Source organism: Ischnura elegans, chromosome 1 (assembly GCF_921293095.1).
Source record: "Ischnura elegans chromosome 1, ioIscEleg1.1, whole genome shotgun sequence".
NCBI classification, from domain to species: domain Eukaryota; kingdom Metazoa; phylum Arthropoda; class Insecta; order Odonata; family Coenagrionidae; genus Ischnura; species Ischnura elegans.
The window spans coordinates 114,149,661-114,169,979 of record NC_060246.1 but is presented as its reverse complement, the minus strand read 5'-3'; the positions used below and the strand labels follow the sequence as shown (position 1 = coordinate 114,169,979).

The following is a 20,319-nucleotide window of genomic DNA, read 5'->3' as shown; positions in this document are numbered from 1 at the left end:
TACGATGATTTTCTCAAGGAACAGCATGTTTTATTGAAGTGAATCCATACGTGTGGGCATAGGGAAGATTTTAGATTCCTTAGGCAATAGATAAAATGAAGTATCTGGGAGTTAAAATAACTTCAAACCCATGGTTGAGAACTCATTAAAAATTTGTGGTAGACTCCAGAAGAATCTAGGATTCGTCATGTACTGTGGTAAGATTTTTGGATAAAACTGTAAAAGAGAGTTGCTATTTCAAACATATCTGGCAACACCTTTAATGTAATCTTTGATGTAAGGACAAATGACTTGACCAATGTGTTTTTAAAATTCATCTCCTTTTATGTGATGTGCTATTAAATGCTAAAATCAGGGATTTTTCATTCAGAAACAAAATAATTTGTTGAAGAATTCAATTGTTGTTGAGGGGAAGGGCGCATGGGGCATGCAGATTACTGAACATTGCAGGATTTTCAAGAGCATTCATTCTGAATTGGAGAGCATTGAATGAGAAGAGGGCCTCAAAATATAAACAGCATTAATGTGGAACGGCTCATAATCATAGTGGCAATAATCAGGAGAGTTTATTTGTTGATTGGATCATTAATTTTTCATTTGTACACCATGAGGACTAAACATTTTGAGCATTTTAAAGGTTAATGATTACTTTGCACAGAATAAATGTTATCCAAAACGTAAGCCTGAAAAAAATAAGGGGGAAGCTACCCAGATAGCACAACCATTTGTATACAAATGGTAAATCTTCTGTAACCTTACAAATTGTACCGATTTTTGTAATACAACGGTATTACAGTTGTATTCAAACGTTTTGTATACAGATGATTTGTAATACAGTTGTAATACAAAGGCAAAATACAAGGGAATTTGTAATACGATTGTAATAGAGGACATTTGACACTGTATTACAATTGTAATACGATTGTAATAGAGGACATTTGACACTGTATTACAATTGTAATACAAATGTATTACCACAAATGTGCTGTCTGGGTATGTGCAGAGATGTATGGTTTTAATGAATTTCTACTGCAATGGTGTAAGGACCATTCTTCCCTAAATGGCAAGTGCGCTCTACTTAGTCTCTTTTTCAGGTCATGGTCCGTAATATATGTCCCTTCAGAAAATTTTACAAGAAATTAAATCATACTCAGGGAACCAAGAAATACAGGGAAGGAATTGAAGAAGCCATTGATGTAAGTACTGAGGTGATTTTCTGACAAGATAAAATATGGGCAGTTCATCATTTTGCTCATTTGTGGTTTGAATTGCAGGACTGTGCTTTTCAAGATGGAATGGTCTCATCATGGGATGACAAAGAAAAATTGGAGTGGGCTAATGAAGGATTTGCCTCACAATCCACAAGTAAGTCGGCCTGATTGTGAAACGATAAGCAGTGATAGCTCTCTGATGTGAGGTCTAGCAGCATCAGAAATTCTCTCTCCTTATTTCAGTTGAAAAAGTGGATTCTGCAGTAGTTAAGCTTTGGTAAGCCTTATTTCATTTGTGAAAAAGTGTGGCAATATGAAAGAAATACTTACAAAAATACTTTAATAGATAAATTATTTTTGGAGTTCACATCAGATCATGTAATCCATCCAACCCAAGGAGAAATTCTTTTCGCACATTTGTTTAGTAAGGATCGATTCTTACATATGAATGAGCATTTTTCCATTTTTTTACTTGTATGCCCATGTCTATTATAATTCTAGGAATATCTGCAGACTAGCCAGTGGTACACCTTTACTGAGTCACCTGCAAGTGCTCATTAAGAGTGAAAATTCCACAGGGGAAAAATCATTTACAAAAATCCAAGCCAAGGAAAATGATTTATCCTCTGTGTAATTTTTGAACTTTGAGTGGCTATGTTAAGTTGTATATACAATTTTTCAACATTTTTTGCTTTTACATAGGCATTTGGCCGGACCAATAGCATTTGTTTGTTAAACGGATCCGTTTCTCGAGTTCTTTATTTAGCGGTAGTTCGTTAAGGTGAGGTTTTATTGTGTATCTCATTTAAGTATTACTTACTGAATAAGTTAAGTTTAAATCTATGTAATTAACCTAGAAAATTACATAAGATTTTACACATATATGTTTACTTCATTGGAAGACATCATGCTGTGAGGATAGGGTATGCATGATGATGGCATGGTAAGCTTTGAAGGTATTTGCCAAACACATAGGATGGCAGCAAAGGATTGATCCTGAAGTTCACTCATTATTAAGTCAATAGTCATTAGCATTTGCTAATATTTCCAAGAAGATGCTTTTAATTTATGGGTCACCTTACTCGCACTTTTAGAGCTGGAGTTGTCAGCTGACCTGAGAAAGAGCTTGGAGGCTCTTAGGAAGGTTATGACAAATATCTCAGAAAGTGAAAGTGATAAGGAGAGGAGGCAGTATTTGAAAGAGAAAAGAATACCTGAAGGAAGACCAGAGAAGGATAGCCAACATGTACCTTTTTCGAAACATCCTGAGATTCAATCTGGCTCGGTTGATGGTGGCTCACCAAAAATTAGTAAGTTTGCAAATTTTATTGTGCCAACAACTGTCCCAAATTATATATATGGTCAATACTCATTGCTTATAATGAAGTTTGGGTGAAACTGGGTACATTATAAATTTATTCTGTTATCATTTATTATTTATTTAATTTTTTGTCTTTATTGGTATCACTTCTGTCTATATTTTTTTGCTGTGTTTTGTGATACCAATGTACAGTTGAAGCCCGGTTTAGCGAGTATGGCATTTTGCAAGAATCACGGTTTAGCGAGTACTAGTCTTTATTCTGCTGAACGGCCTATGTTTTGCATGTAAAATAAATCGGATTTAGCAAGGTCAAAAAGTTCCTACCACATTGTATGCTCGATATTATGACAGATATTTCTCAAGGGTGATGCACGGCTGAGCAAGCATTAACTATTGCTTTGTTTTATCTGTTTATTAAACTAAAAATACAAGATGTATCTCAGATCTATGACACCTAAAGCCAGTTATGTCCTAGCATTTATGTGATTAACGGCCTTGAGTATGCTCTTTGTGCTCCCATTTTACGTTCTTCTTTTGTTAGGCCAAGTTATCAGTGGGAGGGGAATGGGAGGAAGATGGCAGTGGGAGAGGTCGTTGGTTCCCCCTCCCCCCATCCTCTTTGGTTGGCTTCATTGCTAATAGGCTACGTCTTAAGCACGGGTACTTACATTGTAGTGAAACCCCATCCATCTTATCCCATGTTAGGTATGGAAGTGGAAAGTGCAACAATTGTTGTTTGATTGGCACCCTTACATTGACAGCTTATGAAAAGCTAGAGCAACATTACCTGTCGATGCTTGCTATCTGGCCATTCCCTTTCAGCCATTCTGAGAAGGCATTTCCAGGAATCTCTTCAAGAGCTTTCGTTTCAATAGTATGAGTGGCTTGAATTACCTAAAAATGGGTCCCTTCAGGCTATTTTAGAACCAAAGGAGCAAGAAAAGGTTAAACTAGGCAAGAAGTGGGTTATACAGGGGCTGTGGAAGAGTTGTAGAGTTGTTCTTTGCCAGGAACTCCCAAATGCACGGAACAGATAGGCTGAGAGCATTGCTTCGGTGGAGTGTCCAAGTGACTGATATCTATGCTCTCATGTGAATGACCCTTCCTCCCAACCTGTACATTTGTTTTTGGCAGTTTTGAAGCATCTGCTATCATCTGTATTTATAATTGATGATCCGTTTTAAAGAAATTTGTTTGTGGACTACATTTTCTCACTTCCGTTTTTTGGAGATCATCCTGATTCGTGCTAATCAGCTACCTTCTCAACCATCTCAAAGTTAAGAATTCAAAGTGTGCTAATTCCCATAATCTTAATAATTGCTTTGGCACTAGCAAGATCCTTTATTGAGCTTTGTTCACAATTTGATGGTGTTTCTTCTCATTCAAACTTGTCCTCCATTGTTTGGATACAGGGGTCCACTTAAGTTATGATGTAGATACTTTCAGAGGTGTTACTGAAATTTTCTTTATGGCATAGCTGAAGCCTTCCTCATCTGTCCATCCAATTTGCACATAGTAAAATCAATGGAAGAAATACATGTGCCATACTAATGCACAGACCCCGTTTAGCATCAATTGTATCTAACATTAAGTCAAGCATTCTTTGCATTATCTATCCATCAGTACTACCACCACCACTTCACCCCCTCCCTTTAAAGTGGGGACCTAAAATTTGAGCCATGAATGATGAGTTACATTGGTATTCTCTCAAACTGTAATTATATACTGGTTTTACAGTATATTATTCTTATTTAAATTTGTTGGACTCCTCAGAACAACTACTAATTTTTTAACAAATCAGACTTTAATTGTTGACCCTGTGAAATACTTGATTTAGATACAATGCTTTGCACTTAAATCACAGAATAGTATTGTAAATGTGAAAATTGCATTTTTCTCATATTAGGCCTCTTCAAGAAAATTCGTAGTGGTAAAGTGGATCCCAAGGATATTTGCATTGCTTGCAGAGCTGAGAACAAAGTAATTCTTAGTCAGCATCCTGTGTTTGAAGGTGGCATTTGTGACGATTGTAAGGTGGGAAATATTCTGTTCAATCTCATTTATTATTATTGTATTATTTATTGCAAAGGTATTGTTGCATGTTGTGTGTGAGTGATATTATACCACCTGCCTTGATAATGGCAGTGAAATTCTCAAAAATGCTATCAGAAAAAAAATTCCCAGACAAGGAATCAATCAAGGAACCTTAATTAGATTTCTGGGCCATTATGCATAGCACTTTGCTAACGAGGTTCCTTTATTCCCATGGCAAATTACTGAGGTTGATGGCACAGGATGTTAGGCCTTTCTTCATCAAGAATGGCAATGCAAGGGAATTTTGGCTTCAAAGAACCCACTAAAATTATAAAATTAGCTGATGTTTTTAAAAAATTGTATCTTTAGTCAATTGCAGTGGTGCAAAAGGACAAACTTGATGAATCTACTTATTGGCACTGATAATCAACAAGTAAATTCATTAAAATAATTTTTTTTACAAAAAATAATGAAGTTGCTTCACTAAAGCTCTTTTTAGATTTTAAACTTCCTTTGAATTAGCAAGGTGCAAGAACAGTGATAAGCTCAGGAGCAGGCTAGGCTACTATATAGCATATCTTCAGCCTCTGTCTGGAAAAAGTGGAATGAGAGCTACGGTATAGCTTTTAAGTCATTTGGTGACACACTGTTGGTAACATTATACAACTAACTCCAGTATACCGCCAATCAGCATCGAATGCTCAAACATGTGGAGGTGTAAAAGGCTACTCTGAAAAAATGGCTTAGCTCAGAAATAGCAGTTTACAGAGAGCTCATTCCTGGAGAAATTCTATAGCTTGGGTGCATACCAGTGTTGAATGCACCGAATCATTCCTAGGTAAAGTACCAAATCATTCTTCCATCAGGACTCTTGCTGAATTTGAAGAAATTCCATAGTTGGAGTGCTGACCCAATTTTTAGACCATCTTAGATAGGAGTCATCCATGCTCCCATTTTCTCTGGAAGATTATTCCTCCTTTTTACTATTTGGCCTCGTTCTCCTTTTAATCTCGCATTGGTAATTTATTCTGTTATCTCATGGAAATGAGATGCAAAATGTGAAAATTTTATGTTTTGGATATATTTTCCTAGCTGGTAGCATAGAGGAATGCTCTCTTTTGAGGAAGTAGAGATAAAAACTCAACATTGTAGTTCTCAAGTATCTGTCAAAGCTCCCATAAAAGGAGACATCTGGTGGATTAATGTCCCCTCTTACTTAATGCACCCATATATGCTGCTTAGAAATATACCTTGCTAACCTGTATCACTAATATGTGGGCTGTGAAGGATGTCACCTTTTTGTATAGCATAAGAACTTTTTAGTGTTTATTAGGGATGGATGCATCCAGGACTTTTTTGGATCCAAATCCGGATCAGATGCTTTATTTCAGGTGTCAGATATTCAGATATTTTTGCATCCAAATGCATTTTTAATTGCCTGCCATAAAACGAAGTAATTATTCAAGTTTCTTCTGGGTACATACAATAAAAGGAATGCTAATTATATTGTCATTCACATTTTAATATTTTTAATGATTAAAAATCATTTTTATGGCCCTTCAAGTTATTTTTAAAAACAATATCTTTACACACTATTACGCTTGTGCTTGGCAATGAAAATAGGTTTCAATACATGTATGGTTAAACCAATGGACTGTATTCTAATTTTCCTCACAAATTTTTCCCCCAAAAGTTATCACTTTCTCATCACATACAGACTTGTTTCGCCCGCAAATGCTTCAGTTGTGGTTAGGTGGATTTTGCACTTCCTTATGATAGTTGCTAACGGCTTCCGGGTGCAGCTGCGTGTTGCGCTTTGTCGTGCAAGCTTTCGCGACCGTTACAGGACACATCATCAGGTGATGAATGAAATTACGGAATTGGTGGTCAATTAATATACTCGTCCATCGTTCCTTATGATAGTTTTCACTATAGTGCACAAACAAGGCATACATTGAGTTCTCCTAATCTCAATAAAAATGTTTCTACACAATGAGTGAGATTTTTATCAGTATATCGTCAAATTAAATTGCAATTGCGCAATCTACTACTCTATTAACAGTGTTAAGAACTATATATGTATTTTCTGTACGACAGTATTGTCTAAAAAAAGAAGCTAGCAGTGTTGACAATTGTGCCATTATTTATTCCTAGTCATTGGTTCAGTGCCTCAAGTCACATGTGCTCAAACCCCCTCCCCTTCAATTACCTGGTACTTCTCTCCTGCAGATTTTGAACAAAATCCATATTTAAATATAGGTACTAAAAGATATTCAGTCTTATGAAAATTATTGCCCATACAGGTATTATGTACAGTGAGTCCTCGTTTAACGTTGTTGATTCGTTCCTGAAAAAGTCGACGTTAAGCGAAACAACGTTAAACGATGCAGTGTTTCCCATAAGAAACAATGTAAAAAATTTAAATTGGTTCCTAGCCATGTTCCTAACAATCCATTTCTTCGTGAAGAATCCAGAATTTCCCGGGCGAGAATCCAAGGAGGCTAATTATCGGAGCCGTAACTTTAAGCAGACTTTGTGACCAATCGGGAGACACCTGAATCAGGCCAAAACGAAAAAAATCTGAATCTGACACTCGGAAGCACGAGGATGAAGGGCGAGTCAATTTTCGTGATGATATGAATATTTTAACCCGGCGGAAATCGCGAGAAACATTCATTACCGATTATTCACTTCAGCATGATAACGATTCATTCGAAACGAAACGAATTTTCATAACGAAAAGGTTGGGAAGAAGGCATTATTAAATGAAATATAAAAACTAAAAAGAAAGTATTTTAATGGCGAAACATCGATATTTTCAGTAACAGAAGAAATTTTAATTGTAAAAACTGCACCTGCAAACCTAAAACTCGACCGATCTCTCCAGCAGTTGCACCTTCTTCAATTCTTTTAATAATACCAAGTTTTTGTTCTAATATCGCCGTTTTTTCTTCACGTCTGAAGAACCGCCAGGATAGCCACTCTTCTTCGTGGACATTTTTTTCGGTTGGCATCAGAAAAATAAACGGATAATGGGTAAATGAGGCGATAATTATTCGCTCAGACGCATATTTAACATACGCTACCCACGCCAACCTTTTCTGTCGAGCGAAAATTACCAATCGCATTAATATAATATTTACTATACATCAGATGCGCTTGCGTCCTATTCGCCATTCATTTTTTTTTCGCCGCGCATAATTTGAACAACGTTATCGCGAAGCAATAACGACGTTAAATGATCAAGGGTTTCAATTTTTGGGCAACGTTATCGTGAAACAACGTTAAACGGGACGACGTTAAACGAGGACACACTGTATATCTTTTGTAATGAAATTCTAACCTGTTTGCAGGTAGTGGATTTAAGGTAGTATTTAACCATACATTTATTCAGTTCTTTCTTTTGAAAAGTCTTTATTTTTTTCTCCTCCAGGAAAGACTGAAGAATTACTTATTTGTGCTGGATGCTGATGGCTCTATGGTTTGTACATAGTGATTGTTTCCTGCATGATTATTGAATACTTACGATGTCGATCATAGTTTTTATGCAATGGGGCTGCAGTTGCTTCATCAGAAAACAGAAATGTACTCTGATTATTCACAGACAAATCTCTGTTTGTGGACTTGAGATAGTGTGTAATTATGGATTTGGTGTGAGCTCCAAAGAACATCCACTTCCACATTAGTTGCACTTACAACATCTAAATGGAAATAATACTTTGCTGGTCAAAATAATGGTGTTTTTTATTCAGTTGTATGTAAATAGAGAACATCACCCATATTGCTTGCCTCAAATCTTATTCGTTGCTTATATATTCGTCAAAATCCATTCGCAATGGCCAAAATCATTTCTCTTCATTCGGTCAGAGAAGCCAACCTACAAAGTAATTTATCTCATCTACTTTGCTGATTGATATTAGTTAATTTAGATCATTAATTAAGTTTGAGTGTAGTGGAAATGAGTTTTTTTTTTTAAACAATATTGTTTGGGATGTATTTTTTGCCGTCCTAGGTTATCGGGCAAATTGACTTCCACGTAAAGGGTCCAGCCTTCAAGGTCATAGGTATTCACGGGGGAGAAATGGAGTGGGGTCCAAGTTGCGTAAGAATAGCATCAACAGGTAAAAGGGTCCAAGAGAGATTTTGAAACACGTTGAAATCTCTCAATTCCTTATAGTTATAGTACTGCCAGGGAGTTCACTCATTTGGCCTTTAAAAAATGACTGTTCAGTGAATTTGTAATTTCAAGTAAATTTCATTTTAAAGGATGATTGACAATACCTTCTATGGGAAATAACCACTCGACAGAATCCATAAGTTTGATAAATTCATAAATTGATAAATCACTTTGTGAGAGGACACTATGAAGAACTGCGGACAACTTGTCTTAGGAATGATTTTCTGTGTGGTAACAAATGCATGAGGGTAAAATATGAATGGTCTAATGGGTATATGCACATTCTCAATTAATAACTAGTGACATTGAATCTTTCAAAAGGAATTTTTCCCATTTTTCTTAGATAGCCTGTGCAGTCTGTGCTCATACAGGAGAGGTGATTGTGTGTGATAAACGTGGATGTACAAGGTAATTTATTACCATACATATGAAAAATTATTCATAATTTATTATTGATTGAGCTTGAAATGACAATCCTTTTATTATATACTTTCAGAGTTTACTGTGAGATATGCCTTCATGAATTGGCTTGTGAAAATGCTATATCAAAGTTCAAGGCACAAAATCCATGGCACTGTATGGTGTGCAGAGGCTATGAATGCGAAACTGATGGGTATCTGGTGCCTAAAGAAAATTGGTGGGACAATGTGAGTAGATCTCATAGCTACCTAGTGAGGTGTAAAAACAGTGTTGATCAAAAGTATGAAATGCAGCTTTTATTGCTTTTGTTGTTAGTGTTGAGCACCCCAAATTTGGAATTCCCTAATCTGGAAACATCCTTAATCCATCAATATTTCCTAAGCATGCTTCATGGGGAACATGACTTCTGTTGAAAAATTATCCAAGCAGCTGAAGATATCCATCAGATATCAAAATGAGGTTGATATATGCAAAACCTTTTGTTATCACGCGATGGATATTTTGAAAACATAACAGAAATATATATTGTAATATCCACTGCATGAGCTGTGTAAATAAAGTTACATGGATATCTTACTTGTAATATCCATGAAATTCTTAAAGCCTGCATCCCAGATCTCTGCTAAAAAGGTTGAAGATGCAGCTGTGCTCTTACATTTTGCATTGATACCTCACTAATCCCCTGTTAATTTGTTTATGGTGAATAAAGCAAGATTGAGAAATTTACTCAACTTGCATCATAAAGCACATGAAGCACTTGGATTATCCCTGAATTGATGCAACCCTCATGCCACCTCCATGCAACAAAACCACTGCAGCAAAGTAATGATTTTTCTGGTCCTAACAAATTTCTTGTTTGGAGATTTTACTGTACTACTACGTATGGTATTAGGTATGCACTTGCAAACTATTACTGAAGAACTGCATATAAGAAACACATACAGTGAGTCCTCGTTTAACGTCACTTACCGTACCTGAAAAATGTGACAATAAACGAAATGACGTTAATCGAAACATAATATCCCATAAGAAACAATGTAAAAAGTGAATATCGGCTCCTAGACCTCACAATTCCTACGCGAAAAAATTTTAGCGTATCATATCTGGGGCATTTTTTACGATGGGAATGCCAAGCTATGGCATGAATACGAGTTCCTGTCTTCATCGACGACAATAGCAGCACTGACGTAAATCCTTCTCCATTTTTGTACCTTACCGCATTTGCTTTTCGGCTTCGCTATGGTGGTCGCCTGGGCGAGCGTCGCCTGGGCATCATCATTGCTGAAACATCGTCGCAGTTACAGGAACCAAAATTATTGTGAACATGGCGAAAAAAGTGACGACAAAAACTCAGAGATCTACACGGAAAACTTCCATGAAATCACTTTTTAGGTTCCTGATAACCATTATGTCAAGTAAAACCTTGCGCACCTGCCTAAGAATTCATTTTGCAGAAAATTTGCTAAAATCGTAATCGCAATTAACAATAAACACACCGCGCTACACTTTGTTTAGACTGACTGTATTACCGCCCACAAAACGAACAACCTGTAACGCTCGCCGCTTCGCGGTTTTTTCTCACGCGAAATTTAAAAGCCTTGACGTTATCGCGAAGCGAAGGTGTGATAAACGAATGACGGTCTCAAAATATTCGTGACGTTATCGCGAAATGACGTTAAACGGGGTGACGTAGAACGAGGACTCACTGTACAATAAAATTTTGTCATTTTAAAAATTTCTGCTGTCCCAACAAAATTTACATTGTAATAGTATGTAGTAGTTTCACCATTAAGAATTTTCACAATTATGAACGAAGTCAGACATAAGTAGTATAGTATTTGGAGGAGGCGACCGACAGCTGAGGTCATTTGCACCATGAGAGAAGGGGTAGGTAAGGAAGGGTGGAGAGAGACCTGGCGTCGGCATTAGCCTGCTCTTAACGAAAGGCGCCAAGGGGACCACGGCTTAATGTCCCATCCGACGGATGGAGTGTCGTGCTTGAAATGTCCTCCACACAATGCTCAAGCAGAGATCGGGCAGTCTTTGAAAATTCTTTGCCGCTGCCGGGATTTGAACCCGGGCCCACCAGGTGGGAAGCCAACACTCTAGCAATCACACCAACCCGATCCCCATCATGAGATATGTCAGACATAAGTTCATGAGCGTTGCTGAATGTTGCAGTGTGTGGCAAAGAGTGGAGGAAAGAGTGCACTATGAGGACAAGTCTAGACCTGTGCTCTGCCAAAACAGCAACTGTTTCAAGCCTCAACAACATGTCTCCTCAATATTGTATCAAGAGACCATCCAAATTTACTGTCAAGATCTTGTACTTATTATTAAATCCTTATTTTGTTCTCCAGACTGGTTGAAACTAAAGGATCATTCTCCATTGACCAATTTGTGCCATAGATAGCATTGGCATGGAAAGCTTCCCACTGAAAGTTACCTCTGGCTATCAATGCCAACAAATTCTGTAGTAGCACGACTAATCATAACTACATCAACAGCTTTCCAGACAACAAAGAATTATTGCCTTGCTAATGAGCTTTATGTCACCCTTAATCCTAGGACCATGATTAGAGTTGGTGTAACTGACATAATATAAGATCCTTCTCAGCCTATGAGATCCATGTAGATGACTGTATTCAACTGGTTTAGGCATAAAATACTGTTTTGCCATTGATGTGTGTTGGAAACATTGCACCAAAAAGTAATCAAATGTCTTTCATCAGATGGGTCACATCTCATACAGCCTATATTGAGGGAAATTAGCACTGCCCCATCACCTTTGTCATTCCTGAGTACTTGACGTCAGAATAATGCCCTATTCTAAAGTATGGTCAGAGTGTGGAACTCATGTCGGGTCGTCACATCAAGAAGGGAGGGATATATAGGGTTGACTCGTAGGCAGCCCGGAAATATATCTATATAAAGATTTTCTTAAAGAAAAACAGAATGCTTATTAAAAATGTATTCATGGATGAATTAGCATACCAATTTGTTACCTAGTGACAAAAACAGTAAAAATACATTTTCCATTTTTGTTTCAAAACTATCATTAAATATCCATTATTTATATCAAGAGCATTGCCTCTGCAAATCACAGCAATTTAATTATATTTCATAACTACATAACCTTGTGTCATAGTAACTCGTAGGCATAAAGGAATTGCATATGCTCTTGTTACGCTCGAACAAGGGTTTAACAAGAACTTTTAGCTTGACTTCTACACTACCCTTTTTCCATTCTGATGGAAAATATTCACAACGAAAGATGCTGTTGATATGGATGCAATCCAAGGATATGAATCCTCTCAATGCATCCTTCTGCAGCATTTTCCATGTTCTTCCATTGTGATGTATTGTTGAATAGTATTTCTTTTTTTATGAAAGCAGTCCATTGAGCATAAATGTTTTTTTTTATTTTATCATAAATTGTGCAACAAATATTTTTCATCTCCAAAAAAATTTTTGGAAAATTTCATTCAGAGTCTTAGGAACATACCATTATGTAGCCCTTGAATGCTAGCATAAATATTCATTTTTGCAGGTCACACAACTGTTTGAGCCACACATAAACCATCAGGAAATGGACCATGCCAAAAAAATAGAGAGGAAAGATGGAATCAGGGTCCTTTCCCTCTTTGATGGTATTGGCACGGGTATGTAAAAAGGTTCATACATTACAGGGAATTCACAAAATTTCTGATAATTCAGATTTTAAACCTGTTTACTCATTCACAGGACAAGGTATTTATTTAATGATTGCACATAAAATTGTTATATAGTAAAACATATTTTATCTAGGCATTATTATGATACATTATGAAATTACTAGTAATTTTATTAATGGGTTGTGAAGAGAAATTCAAAATATAATTTATCAGTCTGTTGGTAAATATTCCTCTTGTATTAATGTAGAAGTGACAGATTTCAATTTTAGCGTACATCAACAGATGAATTCATTAGCACATATTATAATAATATGGCACCGTTAATCCTGGAAATCTAAAATCATGCAACCCCCATATTCACTACTATAGCAAATTCAAACTCCACAGAATAATTTTCAGGAATTGGAAGCATTTCTTACCAAATAATTGCTTCATGACTCGGTGAAACTGTTCCCCACTCGTCAATTTAAGTCCCTGATCAAAACTGATAACAGAAGGAAATTTCAACCCAATGTTCTCCAAAATACTCATTGTAGGAAAGGTGGTCAGATTTATCAGGTTTCATACCACTGGAAACGGGGTTTGCTTCAGAGCCCAGCATTGAGGAAGGGAGCAGGGAAGGAGAGGACCATAAAGGTTGTGTGGGTGGCATCTTTGTGACTGATGGATTGTCTGCCCATAACCTTTGCCAGCCCAAAAATTTCATCAGGGGATGTAGTGGACAGAAAATTGTACTTTTCAATGAGTGTGTACATTGTCGGACCAAATGGCAGAGAGAAGAAATCAGGAATGTTAATACAGTGAAACTTGGTTAGTACGTTCCTCCTTAGTACGTTTTCCTCCTTAGTACGGCGATTTCCCTCGGTCCCGGTACCATCCGAACAAAATACAGGTAAAAGAATTTGGTTAGTACGTTTGAAAAAATTGCGCTTTCCTGGTTAGTACGCTCAATTGCTTGCCGTGACGCAACCCGCAATTCGTTCTCTAGTGTCTTCTTAAGGTTCGCAAACGTCTGAATTCATGATTTAATTTATTATTATTAGCCATTAACATTCTTCCATTCATTCCACATCTCTTTCTTCTACCGTAATTGATCCAAATGCATTTCTGAATTCTTGTGACGCGCTGAATAATAAAATACGGCCATTTTTCGGGAATGTCTGACTATGAAAAACTACAGCCAATAAAAAGCCCCAATTTTCCCCACCCCGAGCTCCTCACCTTCTGTTGCCTTTGAAGCGCTTGGGAGTGCCCACTGCTGCGCACAAAGTTCGTGAGTGGGCAATTGTTGCTATTGCACGAGTTATAATTGGTTATCATGATGAAGAAATGAGTCTTAACGGTATTAGACAATTCCCACATTATCTAAAGAAGTACTGCTCCATAAACTCGACGTCGTGCGTATTTACTTGACTACTGTTGCGGGAGCAGACGATCCTCTGGATCTCCACGCGAAGCTTAGCTTAAAAATACTTGATCTCGGAACGAAAGCAGACGACATTAGACAAATTTAGAAAGTAAATTTCAACTGTTTAATATAAAATTTTCTTGTTATTACGTCGTAATCTAATAATCTTGCGTGTCATCAGTCGATATATCGATCGATTTTAACAATCGAAATGGTATCATTCCAGAAGCGAATGGCTGTTGCCGTAATTTGAAAGTTAATATAATTTTGCCCAATTTTTATGATGTTTAAAAAAACCATTTGACTTACTCCGGGTTGTTGTTATATTCTCCGAGTACGCTGTGAGAAAGAAAAATGACTTGTCTAAGCTTCACTCGTCCTCGTTCTGTAAATATATATAGGATAAATCACGGGAGATAGACGCCGTAATCATGAAATCGTCTAGGGATGTCCATGAAAAATTGCGATTTTTATTCACATGGTATTGTTTTTCAATGTAGCGCTCATTTTCTTGATTTTAAATGTGAAAAGAGTTCAGGGAGGCGATCCTATGAGAACTACCGATAGTAATTGTAATTATGACGACTTTTTCACTGATTGCCATAACCCCGACTGCTATTATTTACTTTCCTCGTTAGTACGTTTTCCTGGTTAGTACGTTCATTTTTCGTGGTCCCTTCAGAAACGTACTAACCAAGTTCCACTGTAATTAAAAAGAGCTTGCAAATTTTCTTATCTGGTAAATTAAATGCCAAACGTACCACACAAAAACTGAACTTGCAGAAATTTGCTGTGGGTGTGCTCAACAAAAGATATCCCATATGCTACCACTTACGTTTGCATTACTGAACATGAATATTTACCCTTTGCAGGAGAGGTGGATGGGAAGGAGTGCGCTCCCTCCATCTTTCATGCAATGAGGGAGCAAGGGACCTTGAATATATGGGGAATATATAGGCAATGTAATTTTTTCCTGCATCCACCGTTCCCCAAAGTATCATTTGCCCGCATTGATCGTTTGAAGATCGCTGTCCCGCTGTATAATTTTCCCGCATCCATCGTTCGACGAAAATGAGATGAAGTGTTTACGTACAATGTGTTATTTGTGGCTAATAACGACAGACATCCCCAGGAGATTGAACTACTATGGGAAGAAGCTGAGTACCGTGGGATAGTTACATTAGCGGACATCCCAAGATCCGCTATCCCCCTCTATTCAGCTCTAGCCTCCCCCCTCTGAAGCTTTCCTCTTCTCCGAAATAAAAATAAAGGTCCCAGCTGGCACAGGGATCGTATTACGAAGACCTTAGCTTCGCCCCCCCCCCTTTTCTCACCCACTGACCCAGCCTACCTGCTTCGAAGTTCCCAGTTTCTGGAGGTCAACTGCTGCATGAATCACCTATTAGCCCAAAAGGTGTCTAACAATGAATTTGGGCAATTGGCATTATACTTTTATTAGAATGAAATATTCGTAAAATGCATGTAATTCAAAAAGAATGAGACCAAACACGACGTATTTCTAATGTTATTTAAGCATTTAAAACAAGGAAATAGTTGGAAAAATACAATGGTGATTTCTGGCGAAACTCTATATCCTCATAGCCGAGCTTCTCGGCAGTTAATGTGGCATTTTTCCTAAAACAGGATATCTGGTTACTATCAGGTATCAATTTATGAGTTATACAATAAGTCTTACTTGTAAGAGTTACTGAGGAAGGGATATCTTCTCAGGATATTTTGTTTCTCCCTACTAACAATCCAAATTCAACTACTCATCTGGCGCTATGCTAATTAGAAACAAATGTACAAGTTACCTTCTCTTTAGGAAAAAAAATTTCATGGCGCAGTCATATGTTTATGCTTCTCCCTCTGCAGTATGTTCTGCGTAAGACATATGCGACAGCATCAGTTCAGAACTTCACCTCACACGAGTGGTTCCTTACTTCCCAGGGTGGGTTGACTTCATACTAGCGAGTGTTTTCCCTGTGGGTTTATTAAAGTAAGGTTGCATTTTTATTAGTTTTACTTTATCCGTCATCGGACCATCGCCCTTCTGAAGACACAAGTGAGTACTTTAAAAGATGGACTGAAAATAATTGAATATGAATAACATCATTCGCGATAGAAGCGCGTGACTATTGGAGAATGCCTCGGGTTGTCCGCTAGAACATGACAGAAGGGGTGGGGTAGAGTGAGCTACGTGGTGAAAAATAGAAGTGGGATGAAGCCGAGGCTCAGGCGGGCGTGCCGCTGATGATTAACGCAACCTTTTTCATGCTATACACATTGCCTATATTACATGAAAAATATATTTATTAGACAGGAACATTACAAATAATTGACTATTTTTGGCCTATATGATCCATCTCACAACCAATCACTGCGCCGACGAAAGCGATTGTTTTAGGCATAACATGCACATTGCTCTTGTGAATGCGTGTACGGGAAATGGCGTTTCATTTATTTTTACATCTGAGAGAAATCCATTATAGCAGGGTAAATGCCGAGTTGAGAGCAAGCATTTTTTAGCGAGGTGGCGTGTTCCTTTAGGATACTTGAAAGAGATATCATTCGAATCAACAATATGAACTAAGTGTCTTGATAAAGTACTAGTATTCCGGTAATTGGTCAAAATCTTGTTTGAATCCTTTAATAATATCATAATTACGCGCCAAAATCCTGTGTTTCCTGGGACATAGGCAACCTAGCCAAATAGTCCGCATCGAGCGTTTTCCCGGTTTCATCGTTATTTTCTTCCATCCCCTTTAAAAACGATAGATCGAGATTCCACTGTATTTCCTTATAGCCCACCAAAGATGGAGGGTAGCCATTTGGCATAGTATAATCAAGGCTGTTAGCTGAGCTTACGAAAGAAGTGTCCCCAGTTATAGCATTAGTGGTTCATTTTCTTTTAACTAGACTTTACTTTTCTGTGCTTATATAATGCCATGTAACACCTGAAGATTTTCATGAATAATGACAATTCTCTTTGTTATCATTTCAAAATGTTTGCTGGAAACAAATTGGAGTTAACATCAAATTATACTACACCCATGCCTCGCGTAGCACAATTTCGATCAGCACAATATCGAGATAGCGCAAATTCGTTCCTCGGGGAAACATCGTAATGCAGTGTAGCCTAATCAAGAAACATTAATGCTCTTATGATAAAACGTGCACTTTCACCAAGTGCACACAAAATTGCTATCATTTTACGCATATTAATAGTATTGCTTGCCTCAAATCTTCTTTTCTGTTAATGTATTAATCCAAATCCAAAAGCATTACTCGTCATTGGGTCCAGATAGCCGGCCTACCGAAGTAATTTTTCTTGTCTCCTTTACAGAATGACAATAGTTAATTTAGATCTTTAATTAAGCGTGGAGCTAGTGGAAATGAGTTTTTTTAACACGTTGCGTACCGGGGTATTTAAATTCCAAGGAACGACGAGATTGGAAATATGTGCCTATTAGGGCGTAATGCCTTTGGTTTAAACATGGTCAAAAAGCTAATGGTTAGAATATAACCTCACCCAATCAAACGTAATGATGCATGAATTCATTATGAATAACGAACAACAACTGAAAGCGTAGTAACGAATACGTTTTGTGCACTTTAAAATTGTTTAGGTTGACGTGCCTAAATGATGAGAATCTTCGTCATCCGTCCGGAACGTTTGGGAAAAAAATGACGAGAATTCTCGCCACCCGTACGCAACGTGTTAAGCAATACGGTTCGAGACGTAATTTTTGCCATCATAGGGTATCGGGCGATTGACTTCCAGGTAGAGGGTCTACGCTGAAGCCTTCAAGGTCATAGGTATTCACGGGGGAGAAATGGAGTGGTGGCCGAGTTGCGTAAGAATAGCATCAACGCAGAAAAAGGGTCCGAAAAAGGGAAAAAGAGTCTCAAACACAATGGCTCCATTCCCTCCCAGCAGTCGTAAGCCCTCTGCGTCTCAGGAATACAGTGACCTTCGACCTGAAGACGGGAGCAGGATGGCTCCCGAAACTGTTGTCATCCAAAAATAACCAACGCGGCTGAGGAACCCGAAAATCAGCACTGACCCTGAGATAGCAGATGTTAGCCCACCCTCACAACAGGAATGAATTTCAAAAACACTTGCAAATTTTTTTGACGTGAATAAAAGTATTTCAATGCGTGCCTGCTATATTTAAAGACATTTTAAACTTTAAAAGTTTGTATGAATAAGGTTTTCTAAGGCTATTAATATGAATATATATGGTTTAGAGGAAATTCAATACCCAACACCTATGCTACCAAGAACGCATCCCTATCTTCCCAATGTTAAAACGCTCTCATATAACGCAAATTTGTATAGGGCAAAGACCCCAAGGAACACATCACTTGCGCTATACGAGGCATGGGTGTATCTCCTTAAGAGAATATTTGTAGCTTGGTGGCTGAATTGGCCAAAGAACTCAGTGTGAATTCTGTAAAACCTATTTGTAGTCTAGGTCAAGGCACATTGTTTTAATCTAATTAGAATATTTTTACATGCATAACTGCTTCAAATTTTGGTGTCAGTTAAAATATTATGGAGGTCTGTGTATGTGGAGCTATCTAAGGTCATCCGAGTCATGCAATGAAAATTTTGTCGGAAGAGTTATCTTTTGATTTTTATCCATGTTTATTTTTTGAATAGTTACAGCAATTAATATATTTTCTTTCTCAACAGGATATTACTGTTTATCTCAGTTAGGCTTTAATATAATTGCATATTATGCCCTGGAAATAGACAGCAATGCAATTAATGTGAGCAAAATGAACTTTGCTGATAAAATAATACAGCTGGGAGATGTGGAAAAATTCACGTATGACAAAATAGCTGGTTTGGTTCCGTTTGATTTGGTGATCGGTGGATCTCCGTGCAATGACCTCAGTGCTGTCAATCCTGCTCGAAAGGGACTGTATGGTAATATACATGTATATTGCTTGTTCTATCTCATTGAAAAGTAATAGTAACTTATTCTGCTCAATTACAGTAAATCCTTAACATAGGAATTAAATGCATTCTGAGACCTTGTTTGTAAGTTTACTTAGTTCGTAAGGTGAAAAATCTAAGCACTGCATTGAAAAGTGTGGCTATCTTGCAGTATGCAACACTGCTTTACAAATTTGCATTAACCCACAATGGTCACAACCTGGTCTAGTTTCTCTCCTTTTACTTACCTTCCATCTATCTCTCCGACCCTCTTGAACCATACTTTACTGACCTGAGGAGTGCAGACATTTTCCCATCTGGAGCAATAAATTTTACCAGCTAGATTAGTGAGAGTAGCAAATTCTTAAGTTTTGTGTCCTTCAATATTGAAAGTTATACGAAATGAATTCTAGCCATGTTCTCATTTTCGGTGAAAACATTTGTTAGAAAACATGGAAATTTTTTAAAATGATTTCATTGCATTTGCAAAATAGAGAATGGAATATGAATTGAACAAAATGACTGCTAATTTATCTGCATAAATGATTGCCCCTCTTTCAAAATATTTCAACCCACTCAAACTTTAGCCTAAATTTTCATTAATTTGTACTTGTACAATAATGCTTAATGGATTCATTGCCTTCCTTCATAAGCATCAAAGAAATAGTAGGTCAAATATCCTACCTAAATGTAGCATAACATAAAGGTACAGCAGACTTCCGATTATTCAGCTGCAGTTTCTCTGGGTTACGGATTATCCATGCATGATTTTCACTCTCGCTCAATTTTTCCTGCAATCTTTATAATAAAAATAAAGTCGGACGCAAAATCGTCGGAATTACTACATTAATGCTAGGATACACCGGGCTTATTATTCCTGTTAGAATCCTCTTCGTAAAATGGAAGCGATCACAGCTAGCTGCATTCACGGGAGCACTGTGTTCCTGTTTTCTAAGCCTCGCCGTGCGCGACCACACTCCGTGATCACAGATGCACGTCCTGCAGCAGTTGTAACCCGGGCAACTTGTGCGAGACGCGACTACGTGGCGTGATGCCTGACAGTGTAGTTTCCGATGCCAAGCAGTGGTTTTGAAGCATTCGTGCAAACCACTTTTCTCTATCCATGATC

The 20,319-nt window shown here is 37.6% G+C and overlaps 1 protein-coding gene across 1 annotated transcript in view; it reads left to right on the top strand.

The window, feature by feature from the left end:
* The first annotated feature begins 1,097 nt into the window (after positions 1-1,097).
* LOC124168377 (DNA (cytosine-5)-methyltransferase 3B-like) overlaps positions 1,098-20,319 on the top strand; it is a 30,479-nt gene continuing 11,257 nt past the window's right edge. Inside the window, exons 1-9 of the mRNA XM_046546594.1 lie at positions 1,098-1,196; positions 1,275-1,365; positions 2,306-2,521; positions 4,439-4,566; positions 8,000-8,047; positions 9,087-9,151; positions 9,240-9,390; positions 12,714-12,825; positions 18,945-19,181. Of these exons, the coding sequence (XP_046402550.1) occupies positions 1,098-1,196; positions 1,275-1,365; positions 2,306-2,521; positions 4,439-4,566; positions 8,000-8,047; positions 9,087-9,151; positions 9,240-9,390; positions 12,714-12,825; positions 18,945-19,181 (1,147 nt within the window). The remainder of the gene's footprint in view (positions 1,197-1,274; positions 1,366-2,305; positions 2,522-4,438; positions 4,567-7,999; positions 8,048-9,086; positions 9,152-9,239; positions 9,391-12,713; positions 12,826-18,944; positions 19,182-20,319) is intronic.